The sequence below is a fragment of the Anoplolepis gracilipes genome, chromosome 14, assembly GCF_047496725.1.
Source record: "Anoplolepis gracilipes chromosome 14, ASM4749672v1, whole genome shotgun sequence".
Taxonomy (NCBI): Eukaryota; Metazoa; Arthropoda; class Insecta; order Hymenoptera; family Formicidae; genus Anoplolepis; species Anoplolepis gracilipes.
This window is the reverse complement of record NC_132983.1, coordinates 119,267-138,128: the sequence shown is the minus strand read 5'-3', so window position 1 is coordinate 138,128 and position 18,862 is coordinate 119,267. Positions and strand designations below refer to the sequence as shown.

At 31.7% G+C, this 18,862-nt stretch overlaps 1 protein-coding gene across 2 annotated transcripts in view; it reads left to right on the top strand.

Annotated features, from left to right (window-relative positions):
* The first annotated feature begins 837 nt into the window (after positions 1–837).
* Bruce (BIR repeat containing ubiquitin-conjugating enzyme) overlaps positions 838–18,862 on the top strand; it is a 37,713-nt gene continuing 19,688 nt past the window's right edge. The window contains exons 1-25 of one of the 2 annotated variants that reach the window (XM_072905800.1): positions 967–1,153; positions 2,326–2,645; positions 3,795–4,039; positions 4,273–4,612; positions 5,377–6,916; positions 7,039–7,213; positions 7,547–7,765; positions 8,151–8,574; positions 8,675–8,825; positions 9,437–9,587; positions 9,677–9,901; positions 10,004–10,258; positions 10,393–10,681; positions 10,809–10,970; positions 11,399–11,704; positions 13,623–13,919; positions 14,364–14,578; positions 15,090–15,246; positions 15,325–15,516; positions 15,653–15,873; positions 16,111–16,361; positions 16,900–17,075; positions 17,610–17,797; positions 17,904–18,045; positions 18,632–18,791. In XM_072905800.1, coding sequence (XP_072761901.1) covers positions 967–1,153; positions 2,326–2,645; positions 3,795–4,039; positions 4,273–4,612; positions 5,377–6,916; positions 7,039–7,213; positions 7,547–7,765; positions 8,151–8,574; positions 8,675–8,825; positions 9,437–9,587; positions 9,677–9,901; positions 10,004–10,258; positions 10,393–10,681; positions 10,809–10,970; positions 11,399–11,704; positions 13,623–13,919; positions 14,364–14,578; positions 15,090–15,246; positions 15,325–15,516; positions 15,653–15,873; positions 16,111–16,361; positions 16,900–17,075; positions 17,610–17,797; positions 17,904–18,045; positions 18,632–18,791 — 6,988 coding nt within the window. Of the gene's footprint in view, positions 1,154–2,325; positions 2,646–3,794; positions 4,040–4,272; positions 4,613–5,376; positions 6,917–7,038; positions 7,214–7,546; positions 7,766–8,150; positions 8,575–8,674; positions 8,826–9,436; positions 9,588–9,676; positions 9,902–10,003; positions 10,259–10,392; positions 10,682–10,808; positions 10,971–11,398; positions 11,705–13,622; positions 13,920–14,363; positions 14,579–15,089; positions 15,247–15,324; positions 15,517–15,652; positions 15,874–16,110; positions 16,362–16,899; positions 17,076–17,609; positions 17,798–17,903; positions 18,046–18,631; positions 18,792–18,862 lie in introns of both variants that reach the window. The other variant, XM_072905801.1, reaches the window with a different exon arrangement.

Here is an 18,862-nt window from a genome sequence, read left to right as displayed (position 1 = left end):
CACTACCACCGACGAGATATCATAGATCTCGTCGATATTACTACGCATATATTTTTCGTATGAAGTCTGTGATCACTTTACGTACATCTTGTACGTTTCTCATGTATTTCTTCTTTTTTAATGGCATAGAACAATCTTGTTCACTCTACCAGAGGTCTTTTTCGGATGTTTAATTGTTAGATTTTTGATATTACATTTCTCATACGACTATCATGTACTTTAAAAGTTCGCGCCATTAAAGTTTGATAATGCGGGATTCACAGTGCGTTTGACAGTACGTCGTACGTCATACGTCTACGATATCCAAGGACAGAGTTTGTTTGAGGTTGTTTTTAAGAATTCTAACTAGAGATATTTTAGATAGCTCTGTTATTTCTGGATGTCGGTGTTGAACATCGGACGCAATGTGAATCTAGCATTTACATGTGTATGTACATACTGGTACATATGTATATTGAATACATCGAATACATATATCGGTGTCGAGTGTCAGTCAGTGTCAGTGTCGGTCAGTGTCGGTCAGTGTCGCTCGGTGTCCGACAGTTCGACAGTCCGACATCAGACGTAGAGTGTAAGGTGTGAGTCTCGCATAAGACATAAGAGGCTAAAGACCTATCCAGATAAGATCGATCAATTCCATCTGTCATACGAGAGGCACGCCATATATATTATGATCGATTGATTTAATATTTAGTCGATTTACTTACGCATTATGTTATGCATTTTATATTGTTATATCCATTATGTGCAAATCCATCTGACATCTGAATAGACCTTTAGATTCGAGGCTGCCTGTATCCTGTATCGATATATATTTAATAAATCGATCATTGTAAAACGATTGTCAACTACATTCAGAGCATTTTGCTGACGTTTTACTCAAAGATGGCGTTGATGCGTGCGCCATGTTTCTTGTGATGTACGAGCGTTAGAGAAATTTTTTTTCTAGAAGTGTGATTCTTTCGTATGAGCAAAATGGCTGATGATGATCCGTGGTTACTGAAAGAAGACGGTTGTTTAAACGTGGACACCGAGTGCAAGAACATAATCTATCACGCCAATTTAAACGTTCTGCTCATCACCACTGGTAGCTCACAAGTATATGTATTCGATGTCAACTCCGGTGTAATCTTGCAAAGAAGTTCTCTGTCTGGTAAGCATGTGTACAGATCTCGTCGTCAATTTTGATTTTCACCAATGACGTCGGGAAAGCTCGCCGCTCTGTCGCGCTCTCTCGCGCAAATTTCATGTTTGCAAAATACTGTGCAATAATGTCTTATAGTCAAGGTCGCGCACGTTTTTCGCACATCACATTTTGCATTGATTTTAAACTGTCTCTTGTGTGTAGAACGATATCTCGTTCTCTTTGTCGATATTTTTCGGTAAAAAAAAAAAAAAAAAGAAAAATTATAAAAATCTTGTTGCAAATTGCCTTTTTTCCTTCCTTCGTGCCTTCCTTCCTTCGCTGCTTTCCTTTTTTCAATTTAAATCCGAATCGTTAATAAATATTTTTTATACTTTTTTCAATTTCTTGCATTTTCTTTGTCTTATTCCATCGTGTCTGCAAACGTGTAAACTTTGTTCCAAATGCAGAGAGTAATATAATGTAGAAGAGGAATAGACTTGTAACTATATTGAGCAAAACATTCTAGTAAAAAATTCTTTGATATTTCTTTCTTAATGTCATTCTTGTCAACTTGATAAACTGTCTTGTCATTTGTTTGACATATACAATCGGATATCTAAAGATAAAGGTTTTTAACTATCTTTATCTTACAGCTTTAATACATCACCACCATATATATATGTGGTAATATTCTATATTATAAATTTGAGAAACAAAAACCTGAAACCTGCTCGTGCTGTTTAAAATCGATGCATTTGTGTGATTTTGCACCACTTTTTTCAAAGTTTTCATGAAACAATTATTTGTAAAAAAAATATTAAATTTTTTTACAGTAGTATCGCAGTATGATGTGTGTAATCGATCGATTCGACAAGTTAATTTTATAATTTTTATATATTTAAACAAAATTGCCATGTAAATTGTTCAATTTTATATTAAACAGTTTTACAAATTATAACTAAATAAATAATATATATATTTGATATATATATTAGAACAACACAAAAATGATTAAATCACATGTTTATAATTATATGCTTATTAAATGATTATATTTACAAACTATGAATCATTATTAAGATATTGCACAAAGCTGTTATTATTGGTATAATAATAATAATAATAATAATAATTTATATGAAATGAGCAACATAAGCTACAAGATACTTTTATTTATATTGTAATTGCATATATTATAGGTAAATTAAATGGAAAACTGCAAGGGATATATTTATCGGATGGAATAGACAAAGTATTATATACAGATGGACAGGGGATTGGTATACGTAGCGATTACAATGGGGTTTTGTTATTGGACACAATTTTGCAAACCCCAATTACTAAAAGCGAAAATATTATAAAGCTGGAATTGCTGTTGTCAGAGGCTACAATATTACTTCAATGTCTACAATGTGTAGAGTTGCCTGGAGTAGAACACTTGTTAGAAGTATTGCAAGAACTCTCGAGTAAAATTGTTGTGGCACAAGCAAATCAGAAGAAAGGTATTAAAGCTCAAAAAGTAAGTACAATTTATTAAACTGATCTGCAATTACATAAGGACATATCCTAAAATTAATTGTTGTAGATTGTAAATGATTGATGATGAAAGAAAGAATCGGCAAAATTAAAAAAAAAAAAAAATTGAAGTATCTTTTTTTTTTTCGATATGCTTATGAGGAAAAAAATGAGAACTTGTAGTATTTTTTTTCAGTAACGTGTGCAACGTGACTTTCTAAAATATATGTAGGCAACTTTCTGACTATGCTTTATTGTAATCTTGAGTAGATTTTATTTAAAAAAATACATATAAGTGTATAATTTTTTTTATGCAAGGGTGTTTACATACAACATTTATTATATATTACATATAAAAAATCTGAAAAAAATCTAAAGCAATAAATAAATATAATAAGATAATTACAACAAAAAATAATTGAAATAATCGTCTACGTTTTTCTATTAAAAACACACGTAACATATAATATATATGTATAATTAGTTCTGTCAATGCTGATTGATTTCGTTGCTATGTATTTGTATGTCTCATCCGAATTTTAGTAATATCTAAATATCTGATTATTTTCTGATTCTCTCTCTCTCTCTCTCTCTCTCTCTCTCTCTCTCTCTCTCTCTCTCTCTCCCCCCTCCTCCCTCCCTCCCCTTCCTTCCTCCCTCCTGGAAATACTCATATGGATAATAGTTGACTATTTGAATTATCTAAATATATATATAAAAGAAATATGCAAATGTCCATCTATTATTCAAAATCATTATTGACTAATAGATATAATAAAGTCCGAAACTCAATGTCCATGTAAAAACTATATATTATTAATGAAGAAAATAAGGCAGCATCATGCCTTACGATATGTATCGTGATTATATGAAATCATTCTATGCATGATAATGTATAATCATCATATTTATTACTCAGCACATTATTTTCCACATAAAATATTTTTCTATATTAAAATAATTTTCGGATATTCACTTCTCTAGTTATTATGAAATAAATCAGTTAAATCATCTAAGAAATAAACCATAAATCATTTGAAATAATTATATTTGAATATTGATAGCGTTAAAACAAGTGTATCCAATAGCAACCGATCCAATGTCGAAATGCTATATGCCAAAGTAATGGAAATTTGAAAATTTCTCATTGCAGTGGAATACGATATGTTTGGAGCTACCACATGGATCTTTGAAACTCGTTTGCTCTGGCTTAGTAATGGAATTAAAGCGGCAAAATCGGCATATTGCAGCACTGCCTATTGCTTCCGCTATCAATGAACGACTAAATGGCCTATTGCCTAGTCTCGCGCTAGAAGGTGGTCCCACTGATAGAGCGTTAATGTTTAGCGAAGCAGCACGACGTAATACATTTCCAAAATGGCCACATATGAATTACAAGTATGTAACGTGTTACGCTGTTTTGAATGTCTTTGAGTTTCTGTCAAATCAAATAGAAATAGAGTAGAAGATTACATATTGCATGTAGAGCTAGTTTTTTTGTTTTTTTTTTCCTCCATAATTTTTTAAAACTTATCTATAATATTTATATAATCTGAAATGTTAACAATCACAGCTGATTGTATTATTATTATGTACAGATATATGGAAAATTGCGACTAAATATATTTCAGATGGGCTTTACCTGATCAAATGGCGCAGGCAGGCTTTTATCACGAACCGAATGCCACAGGTGATGATAGAGCAATGTGTTTCACTTGTAACGTGTGTCTGGTATGTTGGGAGCCCACAGACGAACCATGGTCAGAGCACGAAAGACATTCGCCTGCATGTCCTTTTGTTAAAGGCGAATACACGCAGAATGTTCCGCTTTCCGTTACTCTCGCAACCGCTCCTGCTTGTGAGGTGGGCGATACAGTGGATGTCATAGGTACTACTAATGTCACGGGCCTCGCGGCTACAGCCTCTTCCAATGGTTTTATAAATATTTGGAACATTACGAATCAATTGAAGGTAAGTGTTTACAAGTATTTTATATTATCAGTGTTGTACAAATTATTTATCAAGCACAGTAAAGTAATATTTATGTATAAAATTTTGAGAGAGAGAGAAAGTTTAACTACTTTTTTTTTACAGCAAATCATACAAATTCTATTAAACTGTTGCATGTTAAAAAATGAATTTGACTCGTAAATTAACATATATATGGGTTAGGATTTTGAAAATGTACAAAGTTAAAAGTGCATTGTTACAAGTTAAGAGTAACTTTGGCCATGTTTATGAATCCATAAAATCTAACAGGAAAGAAATTTTTTTTTCTTTTTCATTTGGAATTTATAGATTTTAAGGAAAAAAAATTTCTGATTTAATATTCAATAATATCAAAATTATTATACATACTTTATATCGCGTTAATGATATTGATATCGCAATATTATGATGAAGCCTTTTTTCTTTTCTTTAAAATTTTTTGTAATTCTTATATATGTTTTATAATTTGGTCTTGTAAATTTGTAATGTTGAAAAAAAGTAAAAAAGAATATAACGTTAAGAATAATAAATTCATTAATTTTGTAAATTGGTGACGAGTTACTTTTATAAAGTAACTTTTCCAATTCTGGATGTATATGATTTAGTTGGGAAAAAAAATGATTGAGTAGAATTAGAAATGAATTGATAACAGAATGACTAATTGAAGAAAAATAATTGAATAGAATTCGAATAGAATTAAACAATTAATTAAATAAATAGTACAATACAACTGTTGCATTTTACAGAGAGAAGTATCATTTTATATATCTACCTTGGATCAAGAAATAAACAATAAGGAATCGATACAGTTTTGTGCTACGCGGAATTTGACGACTACATATTTAACGAATCTGGGCTCGGACTCGGATCCACTTTCGGAATATAAATCCTCGTCGTTTTATAAAGTGCAAGTCACAGCGCTTTCGATAATAGGATCTCCGATAACTTTGAAAGAGGAAGTGAAAAGCACCAACTCCGCAATCTCGTCGTCTGTAAGTAACGAGACGTCAGAGCTTAAAATTCGACCGTGCTTAGTATGCGGAGTGACAGTGACAGTTAACAACAATCCATCGCAATTGAGAACCTTGGAAAACGTATGGGCCGCTTCGAGTGATTTAGCGAGCTCGTCGTCATTGGTACGTGCGATGAACAGTGTAAATAGTGCCGCCAGTGATACTCTAGATATAATGAAAGTAGCAGGTGACAGTAGGTACATATCGTCGAAGTTGCATTATTTAGTGCTGTACGACTTTCATCATAAAGTCGCGACGACGCAATCCATGAAGGAGGATAATTCTAAAGACTCAAAGACTAAGAAGACTCTATCTGGAACAGGGACTAGTGCCAGTTCGAATGGCGGTCGCCAAGAGAGCTTGTATCAAGAGCTGTTTCTCGGTAAATTTTTATACGAAGTGCCAGTTATTGAGGATGTAGACTCTGATATGGTAGTCGGTCCGCATTACGATGGCATCTTTCCAACTACCACTCTAACCGCCTCATCCTCGAACGGCATTTACTCGAGTCCCATCGGCATTCCCATCGGTTCCGCTCCAACAACATCGACGCCTTACGACTCCAATTTTGCCCCTATCAATGGCTCGGCTCATTTTGCGTCGACATCCGATTTGACAACGATGAATAAAAAGAGCTTAGATCTTATGAAGATTACCAAAACGGAACCAGTAGTCGTGAAGACGCTAGCTATAAACGTACCGGAGTCTCTTCGTATTACATGTATAATTCCGTCCAAGGATGGAAGATACTTGTACGTCGCGATGTGTCCCGCGGCAGATAACGCGACTTCCACCGAATCTTCCTCGTTAAATACTAATCAGATGGATGTCGACGATGAAAGCGATTTCTTTCCGCAGAAAAGTTACATGTACTGGGACCACAACGATAGTCAGTCCAGTAAATTGATAAACGGCGAAATACGTACTAACGAAAGCAATACGAATGCCATGCTGCTTGTGTACGCTTTAGATTTCTCGGGATCGGTAGTGAAAGTGGCATCGGAACCGTTGGTGAAGCGTGAATTATCCTCGGAACAGGCACCGATAGAACATGTACTTCTTCCTCTTCAGGAGAAACAAACAAAGTGTACGACGTCTTTCACTAACTCTAGTACCAATTCCACTAGTAATTCAACTGCTCAGGAACCTGCCGGGCAAATTGCCCTAGTATGTAAAGATGGCGTAGTAAGATTATTAAGCTTGAGTACGCTTAAGACTATAACGGAAGCGAGATTAGATGGAAAGAAATTTATTTCTGCGACTTATTGCAACAGTAAGTTTATTTTGGCAAGGAAAAACAAAATATTAGAAAAAAAACATGTAAAGAATTCTGTAAATTGGAAAACTAATTTGTGAGAGAAAATTTATGTGTGTTACGATCGTTGATTCTTTCAGGTTTGGAAAGACTGTGCGTATGCACGAGCGATGGCACGTTGCATTTCTTCATTACAGCGGAAGAGGAGGACTCTACAGAGGAAAAGGAGGATGTTGACGATGTGAATATGGGTAGCGAAGGAAGCTGCGCCAACGAAAATGTAGCTCCTAGTACGTCAACATCGTCAGTTTGTCAGTAAGTTTATGCCCAAACTAAATGTTTTATCACACACACACACACGCACACACACACACACACACGCGCACACACACACACACACACGCACACACACACACACGCACGCAGAGACACATTTATACGCAATAATCGAATATTAAAAAAAGCTATTGTATTTGATAATGTTTCTTATTTCGTTCTGTTTCGTTCTGTATGTGCGTATATTTTGTGCATTACATTTGTAAAAACATCAAACGTTGTGTAAATGTAATTTTTTATCGGTATCTGTATTTATTGATTTCTTGCATAATTATACGTGTATTTTTTCTTAATTCTTTTTTTTTTTTACAGTGATCAGCTATTAGCGCATAAATCGAAATTCTCCTATTCGGATTTGCGGCTCTTGTACGAACTCACAAGATTTGATCGACATTCCCCTGCATATAGCGCGACTGTCCCTCCGTGCTGGAGTGAAATGATGCAAGCTCAGAGACAAAGACGTCATCCGCAGCATCTTCATCAGTCGGAAGATCAGCATCATACGAGAACTTGGCGATTACAAAGTGACGCGTAAGTAGATATAATTATGATAGACTGAATACTAAATGTTTGAAGAGATAATACAGGATGTGTATTAGAGAGGAATAATTGTATACGAATACATTTCGAATATATATATATATATATATATATATATATATATATATATATATATATACATATAATACATGTATCTTTTATGGAAAAGAGACATCAATAGTATACAATAGTATACTTTATTTATAACGATTAAGAAGGCAATTAGAAAATTTTAACTCTGAAACTTTTAAACTTTGTTGACGATTGACACAAAAATGGACAAACAATCGGCGGTTATAAAAACAAGTTGTAATAAGTCATACTAATCGTATAAGAAGGTATACATGTGTGATTTTTTAAATATTTTGTATACTAGGACTACCTGGGATGAACACGTGTTTGAGCTTACTCTACCTCGAAGTGCGTCAGGAAGTATAGGACATGTCGATGTTCGATTTACCTTGCATGCATTTTGCCAAGAATTACCGACTATTCAAGTTACTTTGTTGAAACAAAATATAAAGAGAATCGGCCATCAGAAATTGTCGTCTACCCCTGTAGACGAAAGAATCGATTTTAACATAGGAACCGACCAACAAAAGAACGAAAATCCAGTCATCACGGAGGAATATCAACGTCAACATAATACCGAGATTCTCTGCGGTCCTATCGATTTACATCGTTGCATGGACTTGTCTTGCCGCTCGGGATGCGTAACGTTGACAAGTCCGAAATTATTTCGTTCAAAGGCTAAAACGTTACTTGTTCATATTAAAGCTTTAATAGATCAAAAAGATGGAGTAAGTAATGCCAGTCTGTCTGAGAACTGCCTTTCTTTTTATACGCGATAGAATCGATGTTGTGAATAAAAGGTTCTTTTTCTTTTTTTCCACTTTGAAGGCATCTGCAAAATCAAAATCAAATCTAGCAGAAAGTAGACCACCTACTTGCAAAAAGTTGAAAATATTTGAGGTACGACCGCTTGTACCCGCTAATGCGGGAGAACGATTTGATGAAAGTGCAAGCAGCAAAAAGTTAGGATGTTATATTGGTAAGTATGATTTGAAGTATGTTACGCGCGCGTACGTACGTACACACACACACACACACACACATACACATACACATACACATACACATACACATACACATACACATACACACGGACACAGACAATAGATACATGTGTGTAGTAATAAATAAATAAAATAAAAATATACATACAGGAAAAAATATTAAAAAATAAAATTGTATACAAAACAAAAGAATGTAAACAAAGAATTTTTTAATAATTTTAATATAATTTACCTATTTTTCACATTATAATACACACACACCCACGCATATATATATATATATATATATACACACACACACATACATATATACATACATTTATTACAATTTACAATATAGTAATTTATGAAGAAATATTATACATTTTTTTATAATATTTTTGCATAATTATGCATTTAATTGTGATAGTTTTTTTTGTTTTGTATTATTGAATTGGCATAAAAATTAATAAGAAGAAAATTACATTTTGCTGTGTTGTTTTTCATTGAATTTGATTTTATATCGAATTAGCATAAGAATTAATAAAAATAAAATTATTTTGTTCTGATATTATTGAATTTTAATGTTTATATGTTTATATTTAAGGTTGCAACTGGATTCATGAGATTTCGATCACAGTGAGATCAGTACATCCTACCAATATAACTAATGAAAGGATACAAAGATGCGCCATGTTAGAGTCGAAAATATTTGTCGATAATCTTCTAAGCATCGCGTGCTTGCAAGGATCTATCGAGTAAGCAATTAAAGATATAATAGACAATAGCTTAATAACAAGTTTAATTTAAAAAAATCACATTTATGCTTGAGTTAATACGTTTGTAGATCTCCTGTTGTACAATCTATAGCTCTTGATATTCTAATATGGGTAGCCTCAATAAGATTAACGAGATTACGTAGCACTCAAAATAATGCTGAGATAAAAGCACTTCAATTGGAGACGATACGTTCCGTGCAAGGACGATTAACTAGTTTACTACAAACATGCCTCTTGCACGCTGGCAGAAGTATAGCGCACAAATGTGTCAAGTTGATTGTTCTTTGCAGTGGGTGAGTTTGATCATTCAAAACGATACAGAGTACACAAAATATATATATATGTATATGATTATTACAAAGATTTTGCAAAGAGAAAAATTTGATTCTTTTCAGAGGATTTTATAATATAGAAGATTCACCAGCTCAAACCTTTGACGAAGCTATGCTTTCTGTTTTGGTCAATTTATTGCCGTCGATTGTAGAAGTACATTGGGCTGGATCATTGAGATGGCTCCAATTGCTCATTACCAGATTTTTGCCATTGGACAGAAATCATAGTATCGCTCAAAAGTGTATCTCGCTGGTGCAACAGATAGCCGCTGAGATATCTAATAGAGTAAATCCTTACCATTTGCTGCTTGCTACAAGGTGAAATATATTACTCAATATTTCTCAATAATTGTGTATATACATGTTTATTTTCATATTTTTTATAATTTACTACATGTTATAATTTTAATAATGCATACAATTCCTCTCTCTTTTTTTTCCTTTTTTTTCAGATTCGGTCTATATAACACACCCTTTGAAATGGAACTTTTTGATTTGGAACCACCGATGCTACCGAAATTTAGTTCAATGCCTGTGACATATGCGTCCGTTGTAGCCAGCGAGCAAACAGGTCCATCTATTGCTTCATCAAGTGCTATGCATTCTTCCAAGATATACTCGCAAGATTGCATCGATCTGAGGGATTTACTCACACTTCCCGCGCATCCCGCTAGTGAATTTGTAGTGTCCAGCAAATTGAAAGCGTTGTGTGCTAATCACAATATGAAAGGTCTTCTCGAGGTATAATATTGTATTTAACAATATGTATTTTTTAATAAAATGCCGTGATTATTTCTCTCTATCTCTCACTCTCTATCTCTCTCTCTTTCTCTCTGATTATCACTTCGATATATAAACTTTGATTTAGGTCGAACCTCTTCATTTCACTTGTCACGCTGCCTCCGACGGTACGAAGATGGAAAAGATTGATCCTGGCATGAGCACAATTAATATTGGGCCTACTCTCTACGATAGTACGGCGACAAGCAACAATGGTGTACCTGATATTAAAACAATACATCATACTTATGTAAGTATTCTGTTAACTGTTATGCATATCTAATTTAGATGTATCTTTCCGAACGATAATGCGAATTATTTCGTAACGGTAACGGCGATAACGATAAAAAGCGATAATGAAAAATTGTTGCTTTATTATTAAAAAGTGCAGCAATATTAATAATAATAGTGATAATATTATATTCGTAAATTTTGCGGTATTATGCCGCAGACAATAGAGACAGCAGAAGACTCCAGCACGATTGTAACAATGTGCGAAATAGTGCGAATAGATCGAGTATATCAATCCTCATCGTTCATAGATTAGGCGAATTACGTTCGTAATTAATAGTAGCTGTAATGTTCAAATTCATAAATCTTTTGTTAAACGACATACTGGTACATATAGGTGTTTTCAGAGTAGAAGAATTTTAATTCAGATAGAAATATTAATTGTAGAATTTGGATGCTGGATCGCTAGGACCACATGTTCAGGCTAAATCGACAGCTACATTAAGCGATCTGCTTAGTATGTATACGGGAAGAGTGCTAAAGAAGCCATCTCCTCAACTGTTGCTCACACCTGATGAACAATCAGACTGTGACGAAGCTAATGATATATCTGGTGACAACCAGACTTGGCATAATACACAAAATAATATGCCCAGTTCACACATGTTAAGTTCCATTGTAACAAAAGAAAAGTCATGCATACAAAATATCGATACTGCTGTAAACAAAATTGAGGATGATAATCCTAAAAAGGTAGATTATATAGAAGAAGACACGCACCATAACTTTTTTCTTTTTTTCTTTAATTTTTTTTTTTTTTTTTTTTTTTTTTTTTTTTTTTTTTAATTCTTGTTCTTAAGTTGAATAATATGCTGTGTCCTTTGGTTGTTTATTTATTTTGATAATACGCTGATTATAATTCAGATCACTTTTTCGTTTGTTGGGACATTTTATATCTATGTCAAATGTACCTGAATGATGTTAGACAAACAAATTGCATGGGCTATACTATTGAATTTGTACTCAATGTTGACTCGATTCTTGCATATAACATTATTTCTATATATATATATATATATATATATATATATATATATGTACATATATATAACATTATTTCAATGTATGTACATTCACATGTAGGGTTTCTTCTTTTATTCTTTTTCCTAAATTATTTATTCACAAGGAATACTATCAACTTTTTAATTACTATTTACCACCATACAGAAAGTTGTTTGCACTTTTTATGTTGTGTGCAAAAAATGCACATAATTTTCTTTTTTTACACTGGCTTTATTGCTTGATGCAATTAGGAATAGTGATTATATAAACTTTATTTATCGAATAAAATTTTACATTACTCTTTTTATGTGCAAATCATAATAGTTTTGCAACAATTTAAAGCTCCATTGTATAAATGTAAATCTCAATAAATCTGCAGATATATATACACATATTCAACAAATTATCAAGTTGTAATTTCATCTTTCAATTCAACAAGCACATCACTATACAAGATGCCTCATTATTGGCGATTTTAGCTTTAACAAATTTTATGATCCATTTTCCAATACATTTTACAAATTGTACAATGTCTTTTTTTCATAAGAGTGTCAAGAAATGTCATACAAAATTTTTCCATTTTCATCATTAAAATCGAGGTAATGTTGACTCGAAATTAATTGAAGAATGTGGTTTATTCTTCTATTTGCCACTATTAGCGTCCGAAAAAATTTTTACCATTCAATTGTAATTCATAAATTGTATTAACATTATTGCTAAAAAAAATTGATTTATGTATATATGTGTATATATATATATATATATATATATATATATATATGTATGTATGTATGTATGTATGTACGTACATATGTACGTATGTACGTATGTACGTATGTACGTATGTACGTATGTACGTATGTACGTATGTACGTATGTACGTATGTATGTATGTATGTATGTATGTATGTATGTATGTATATATATGTATACATGTATGTGCGTGCGTGTGTGTGTATGCGTGTATACACACGTGTACATACACCCAATGCAAGAGGTTTCATTTTATTTAATGTAGGCGAATATCTGGAAATGAAGGAGTTTTGGAAAAAAAATGTTTTAGATAAACGTTGTTGAGGGAAAAAGATAGGGATATTAGTTTGATCTTCTATGATCTTCGTGTGATGGCATGTTCACTTAAGGACAAACTAATATCCTCGTTATATCTTTCTCTTTCGGTTGATTCAAACAACTTTGTTTGAAAAATTTTTTTCTAAAATCTCTTCATTTCCAGATATTAGACTGCAATAATTAAAATAAAACATCCTGTATATGTATATGTACATGCACACAGACACACACACACTTACACTACACAAAAGTATATACATACATGTATATATGTATTGAAAGATTTAAAGATTCTGCCATTTTAAATTATGATTGCAATTTGTGAGACATCATGTATGCCACAAGTTCTTGTTATGTATTTTGAATTTTGATATATCTGTGAAACGCGATTCATCTCTTTCCTATAGCTATATGTATAATTATACATATATAATAGATAAAATAGCACACTCTACTTTTTATATTTTTGGCGTTTCGGAAGTATAAATTTGGACACATCTATTTCACTAGTAATCGATAAATTTTGTGAATGTTGCAGCGAGAAGACATTACATTTCCGTGGGGCAGATTACTGTGTTGGCCGCCTCAGCAAGCATTAGTCGTCGAACGAATGCATTCGGGAGCTCGTCGATTTGTTATTTTAGATTTTGGATCGCCCATATTACTGACTGATTTAATGATTCCCTCGTGCAATGATCTAGTATCGCTATCTATAGATATCTGGATTAAGAATGAAGAAACGGATGGAACTCGACTTATTGTTGCTGGTGATATTGGTAGTAAGCCGTTGATTGTCTGTGATCTTCAACCACCGCCAGTGTGTAGATATCTCAAGGTAAAGTACAATATATGTAATATATTAATATTGGATTCATTTATTTGATTTATCAGTTGCTCTTCTTTTATAATTATTTTCGTGTTTCTTTGCACAATTCTTTCTTGCATCTTATATTTTCTACCTTATAGACCTTTTTATTTTTAGTGTAATATTCTTAAAACGAAGGTTATAAAAAGATTTATATAATCATAACAATTTTGTTTATAAATTTTATCTTTATCTTTACGTCATTTCATGCTCTCTCTTTCGTTTCTGTGCTCCAATCTTATTTCTCGTTCTTATTTTTTGTCTATCAGTTACACTTAACATCCATATATATTCTATTATTATTTTATAATTTTCCGTTTGCTCTTGCCCCTCTATGTTTTATTTATACAATATCAATTGATTTCCACGTGCTTTGATGTACAAATTAAAATTAATCTTGTATCGTCATTTCAGATCACTACAATAGGACGCTATGGAATGTCCACAACTACATGTAAAATACCATTAGGAGTGTTTTATGGACATATGGTAGTTTTGCCCGGAGAAGACTATTCCGAATTGAGTGATTCCTCATCATTTGATGCCAATATTTTTGATCCTTCTTTACAAGTTACCATCGATACACAATGTAACATACTGTCAGCTTTAGCAGAAGATGTCCAATGCAGGTATGGTATAATAAAGGTGGTGGTATGTGATGTGAGGAAAAAGGATAAACAAGTACAATATGTATATATACGCGCTAAAATCCAGCGATAAAAATTGCGATACAAAATTTTTTTCAACTTGTAATACTTTATATTAGATGTAAAAACAAAAGTAATTTTTATAGAAAAAAATATATATTATTTTTGTATTATATACACATACATACATACATACATACATACATACATAACATTTCTTTAAAAACAAATATTGATACTATAATTACAAATTAATTTTTTCTACAGATTAATTATTGTTTCTATATTTCGACCTGCCTATATATATAATGTGAATTCCAACATTTCTATCTATTTGTGTGATATTGTGCATAATATTCTTTGGCATAATTATCCAATTTTTACATTTTATATATGTGTATACCTATACTTTATATATATATATATATATATAAAGTTTAGGTATTTCATTCTTTTGTCACAATTTTTATAAATATTTTTTTTTTCTTTTCAGATTTAGTTTAGCTACTGAACGATTAAAAATTTTGTTGGATCCATTGTTGTGTTCAGAAACTCCTAATGTTATGCATATGCAAAATTATCTTTATTGCAATAAGACATCTAATGAAAGTAAGGAACAACCATCGGCAAAGATACTCTCGACATATCAAGTAAGATTTTAATTATGAATGTAATTTCTAAACATTTTGCAACCAAATAAGAATGATTTCAATTTGTTATTGTCATAGGAATGTATCATGTTTCAACATCAATTAAATATTGTACGAGGTGTCTGGCGACGCCTCGAATTATGGAGAGGTTTACGAAATGTATCAACAACATCTTTCGCGAACGCATCCAGTGATAAATTACGAGTTCTCGGAGAAACTCTGCTTGACATTCTGTTGTATACTGTGTACGAAATTGGTCCGGTACCTAGTGTACGTATATACTTTATTGTTATATATTATTGTTAATGCAAATTTTAAACACTTAAAGTGGATGATCAATCGTTACAAAGTAATGAGATGGTTTGACTTTTTCTTCCTTTTTTTTTTCTTTTCTTTTCTAATATAGATACATCGGCCAACGTCATTATACGAAGTTTTTACTCCAACAATTTGTGAAAAATTTTTCCATTCGATATGTGTTGTAACGCCAGCTCCACGTCTACAACTTCACGCTGCTGCACTCTTAGTTGGTATGGCAGGACATCAGCCATGGTGGGGCAATTTTTTGTCCAATACTCTGATAAATCTTTACTCATCTTCATCTATACATATTTTTCCACAAGATAGGTGAGGATACTTATTTACTTATCATTTTGAATGTTTGAGATTTTTAAATATTATACACGATGTAAAGCAAAAGGATACTAATCTAGGAAGGGAATTACGTTGTATTTTTTAGCATATTTGTTGACTGACTAGATCTCATTATCCGACTTTTAAAATATATAATAATTTGATTTATGAATCTCTCTTTAATCTTATAAAATGTGCTTAATATACTTTTAAGTTGAATTTTATTTTTAGGGTATTTATTTTATTGACATTTCTTGGACGAAAGTCGTTAGTAGCGGGAGGAAATAAATCTTCGGTTATTGAAGCTATGGTTCGTACATTGGGCAAGTTATTGGCTCCACTTACGAATGTACAATCGTCCGATTCTAATCGACTGGACATCACCTTAATAGGCTGGGTATTATTATTTCTGTCTATATGCTTAGACACCATTGCTCCGCCACCTTGTTTCGAAGACAATCATGAGAAAACCAGAGAACAAGGTATTTCCTATAATGTCGCATGTTTATCTATATCTATAACATAATTTACACACACACACACACACACACACATAAAAAACTTTTTTTTGTCGATCAATGTTTTTGTTTGGAGAAGCGTAATGGAAAATTTGCAAATTTAGCAAATATAAAATTAAGAAAAATATAGATTAATTATAAATTTTATCTAAAATTTGTTTGTGTACGCTAGTTTGTGTTGCTAAAAAATCAGTGACAATCTACATGATACTTTTTGTAATAAAATTAGCTGATAATACAACGCTAGCAATTTGTAAAAAAAATTCAAACATTTTAAATTGATCAGCATTAAGTTAATGGCAAGCTAATGACAAGCAAAAAGCAAGCCATGCTTTTCTATATTAAAGTGTTCTATTTTACATTATCAGCATCTGTGTGAAAAATTTTTCAATATATGGATTGTTAGTAAAAAAAAAAAGTGCAAGTTAATGCAAAATAATAAATATATATAGTAATTATTGGAATAATAATGTTCTAAATTCTATATTCTTTGTATTGGAAGGTTTATTTTCTCGTTGGGAATTTATTCAAGGAGAATCAGCCATGCAAAGAAAATATGTTAACGCTAATCGATCATCAGCCTCTCGTAGTTACCGTAAAAGGTTACAAAAGCGTTTATTATATCATAAACAGCAGCTTCACGAATTAGAACAAGCAAAAAAATCTGCAGCATCCAAAGTATGTATACAAAAGCAAAGCTTTTTTACACAATTTTTATAAATTTAATTCCTTAAATATATATTAAACACCTCCTTTATCTATTCACATTTATATGTATATACATATGCAGAAATAGAAAAAAGGGGGAATGGAGAAGAGAATATTTTGTATTCAGGTCAAGTCAAATAGATTAAAAATATATCTAAATTCTTTAATATGTATAAATATATATATATATATTTTTATATTTATATATATTAAACATCTTTGAATAATTGCTTAATAATATTAAATATATATATATATAATATTAAATATATATATATATATATATATATATATATATATATATATATATATATATAAATATATGGAAATATGTAGTTGAGATATATGAGATAAATATTATTAAGCAATTATTCAAAGATGTTTAACATTTGAGCCATCTCTATCTTCAAATGGGCTAAATGTCAGAATTTAGAAATATTTTTATACTTTGTTTTTGACATAAAGAAATGTGAAAAGTAATGTATGTGCATATAATATATTTAGGGATTGATGACTCTTTCATCTGACGCTGCTACGTTGTACAATAAAGTGGAAGCGACGCTGAAAGTTCAAGAACGTTATTTCAAGAAGACATTAAAACAACATTCTGCAAAGCATTACAAGGATATTCTCAAGAGAAACGAATCATTGCTTCGTAATCCATGTTGTGGTCAAACACGGTCCAGTGCCAGGTTAGTCGAATGGTCTTATTCTGTTCCATGTCACTTTTCTGATTTCACAAACACATGAGATTGAAAAAAAGTACTCATACTCGTTGTTGTTGTACATTAATTTTAGCAAATCGGACGTTATGGATTTAGAAATCGAGTATAATGTGACAAACTTATCCCATCAGTATGTCTTGCCGGTCGCGCGTGGTCTCGTCGCGCTCATCTTACACAATTCAGCTAATGTGGATATGTTTCTATTGGCTTGCAAGGTAAGGTTTTACTGACGGGTTCTTTGAAAATCTGTATATGGATTCTATCATGTCAAGTTTATTATATCGATCAGTAATCAATTATATGAAATCTATTTTATAGTATAATCAAATCATATTGCTTTGTTATAATTGTATATTTTTCTTTCCTACATTTCTTTTCAAGAATACTATAGTTTAATTACACGAATGAAAGAAAATATTTCGGTGCAAATTTGCATATAATAACGTTACGTATAATGTATATAAGATTTAAAACGTGATACATCCTTTTCTTTTGCTTCTGAGATATAATTTGAGATGTAATCTGAGATATAATCTGAGATATAATTTCTGAAAACTGATATTATATATATTATAATTATGTGTATTGTTTAGAAGAAGAAAAGAACAAATTTTATATTTATGAATTGAGACAAAAAAGAATCTCAAGATATCTTTCAAATACTCGAATATATTCTACTGTGCAACATTGGTATTATTAAAAAAACAAACAAAAAAATAAATAAATAAAGTTGGCACAGTCTTATAACTTTTACATAGTCTTCCAATTATATGTCTATAATGATATTTTTTTAAATTGTAGATAGTCGCTAGATTAGTGATATCAACACGTCCCGCAATTGGCTTGTGCGAACTTATGACTGAGGAACAACTCTTAAAATTAATCAGATTGGCAACAGATACGTCTGATGTTGCTTGGTCATCGCACGCCGTTTCTTGCCTCTTAATGGATCTATTAGAAGGTACAATTTACAATTTACACTTTTTACTTTTAGTTAGTTTGCATTATGAATATTATGAGTAATCATAAGTA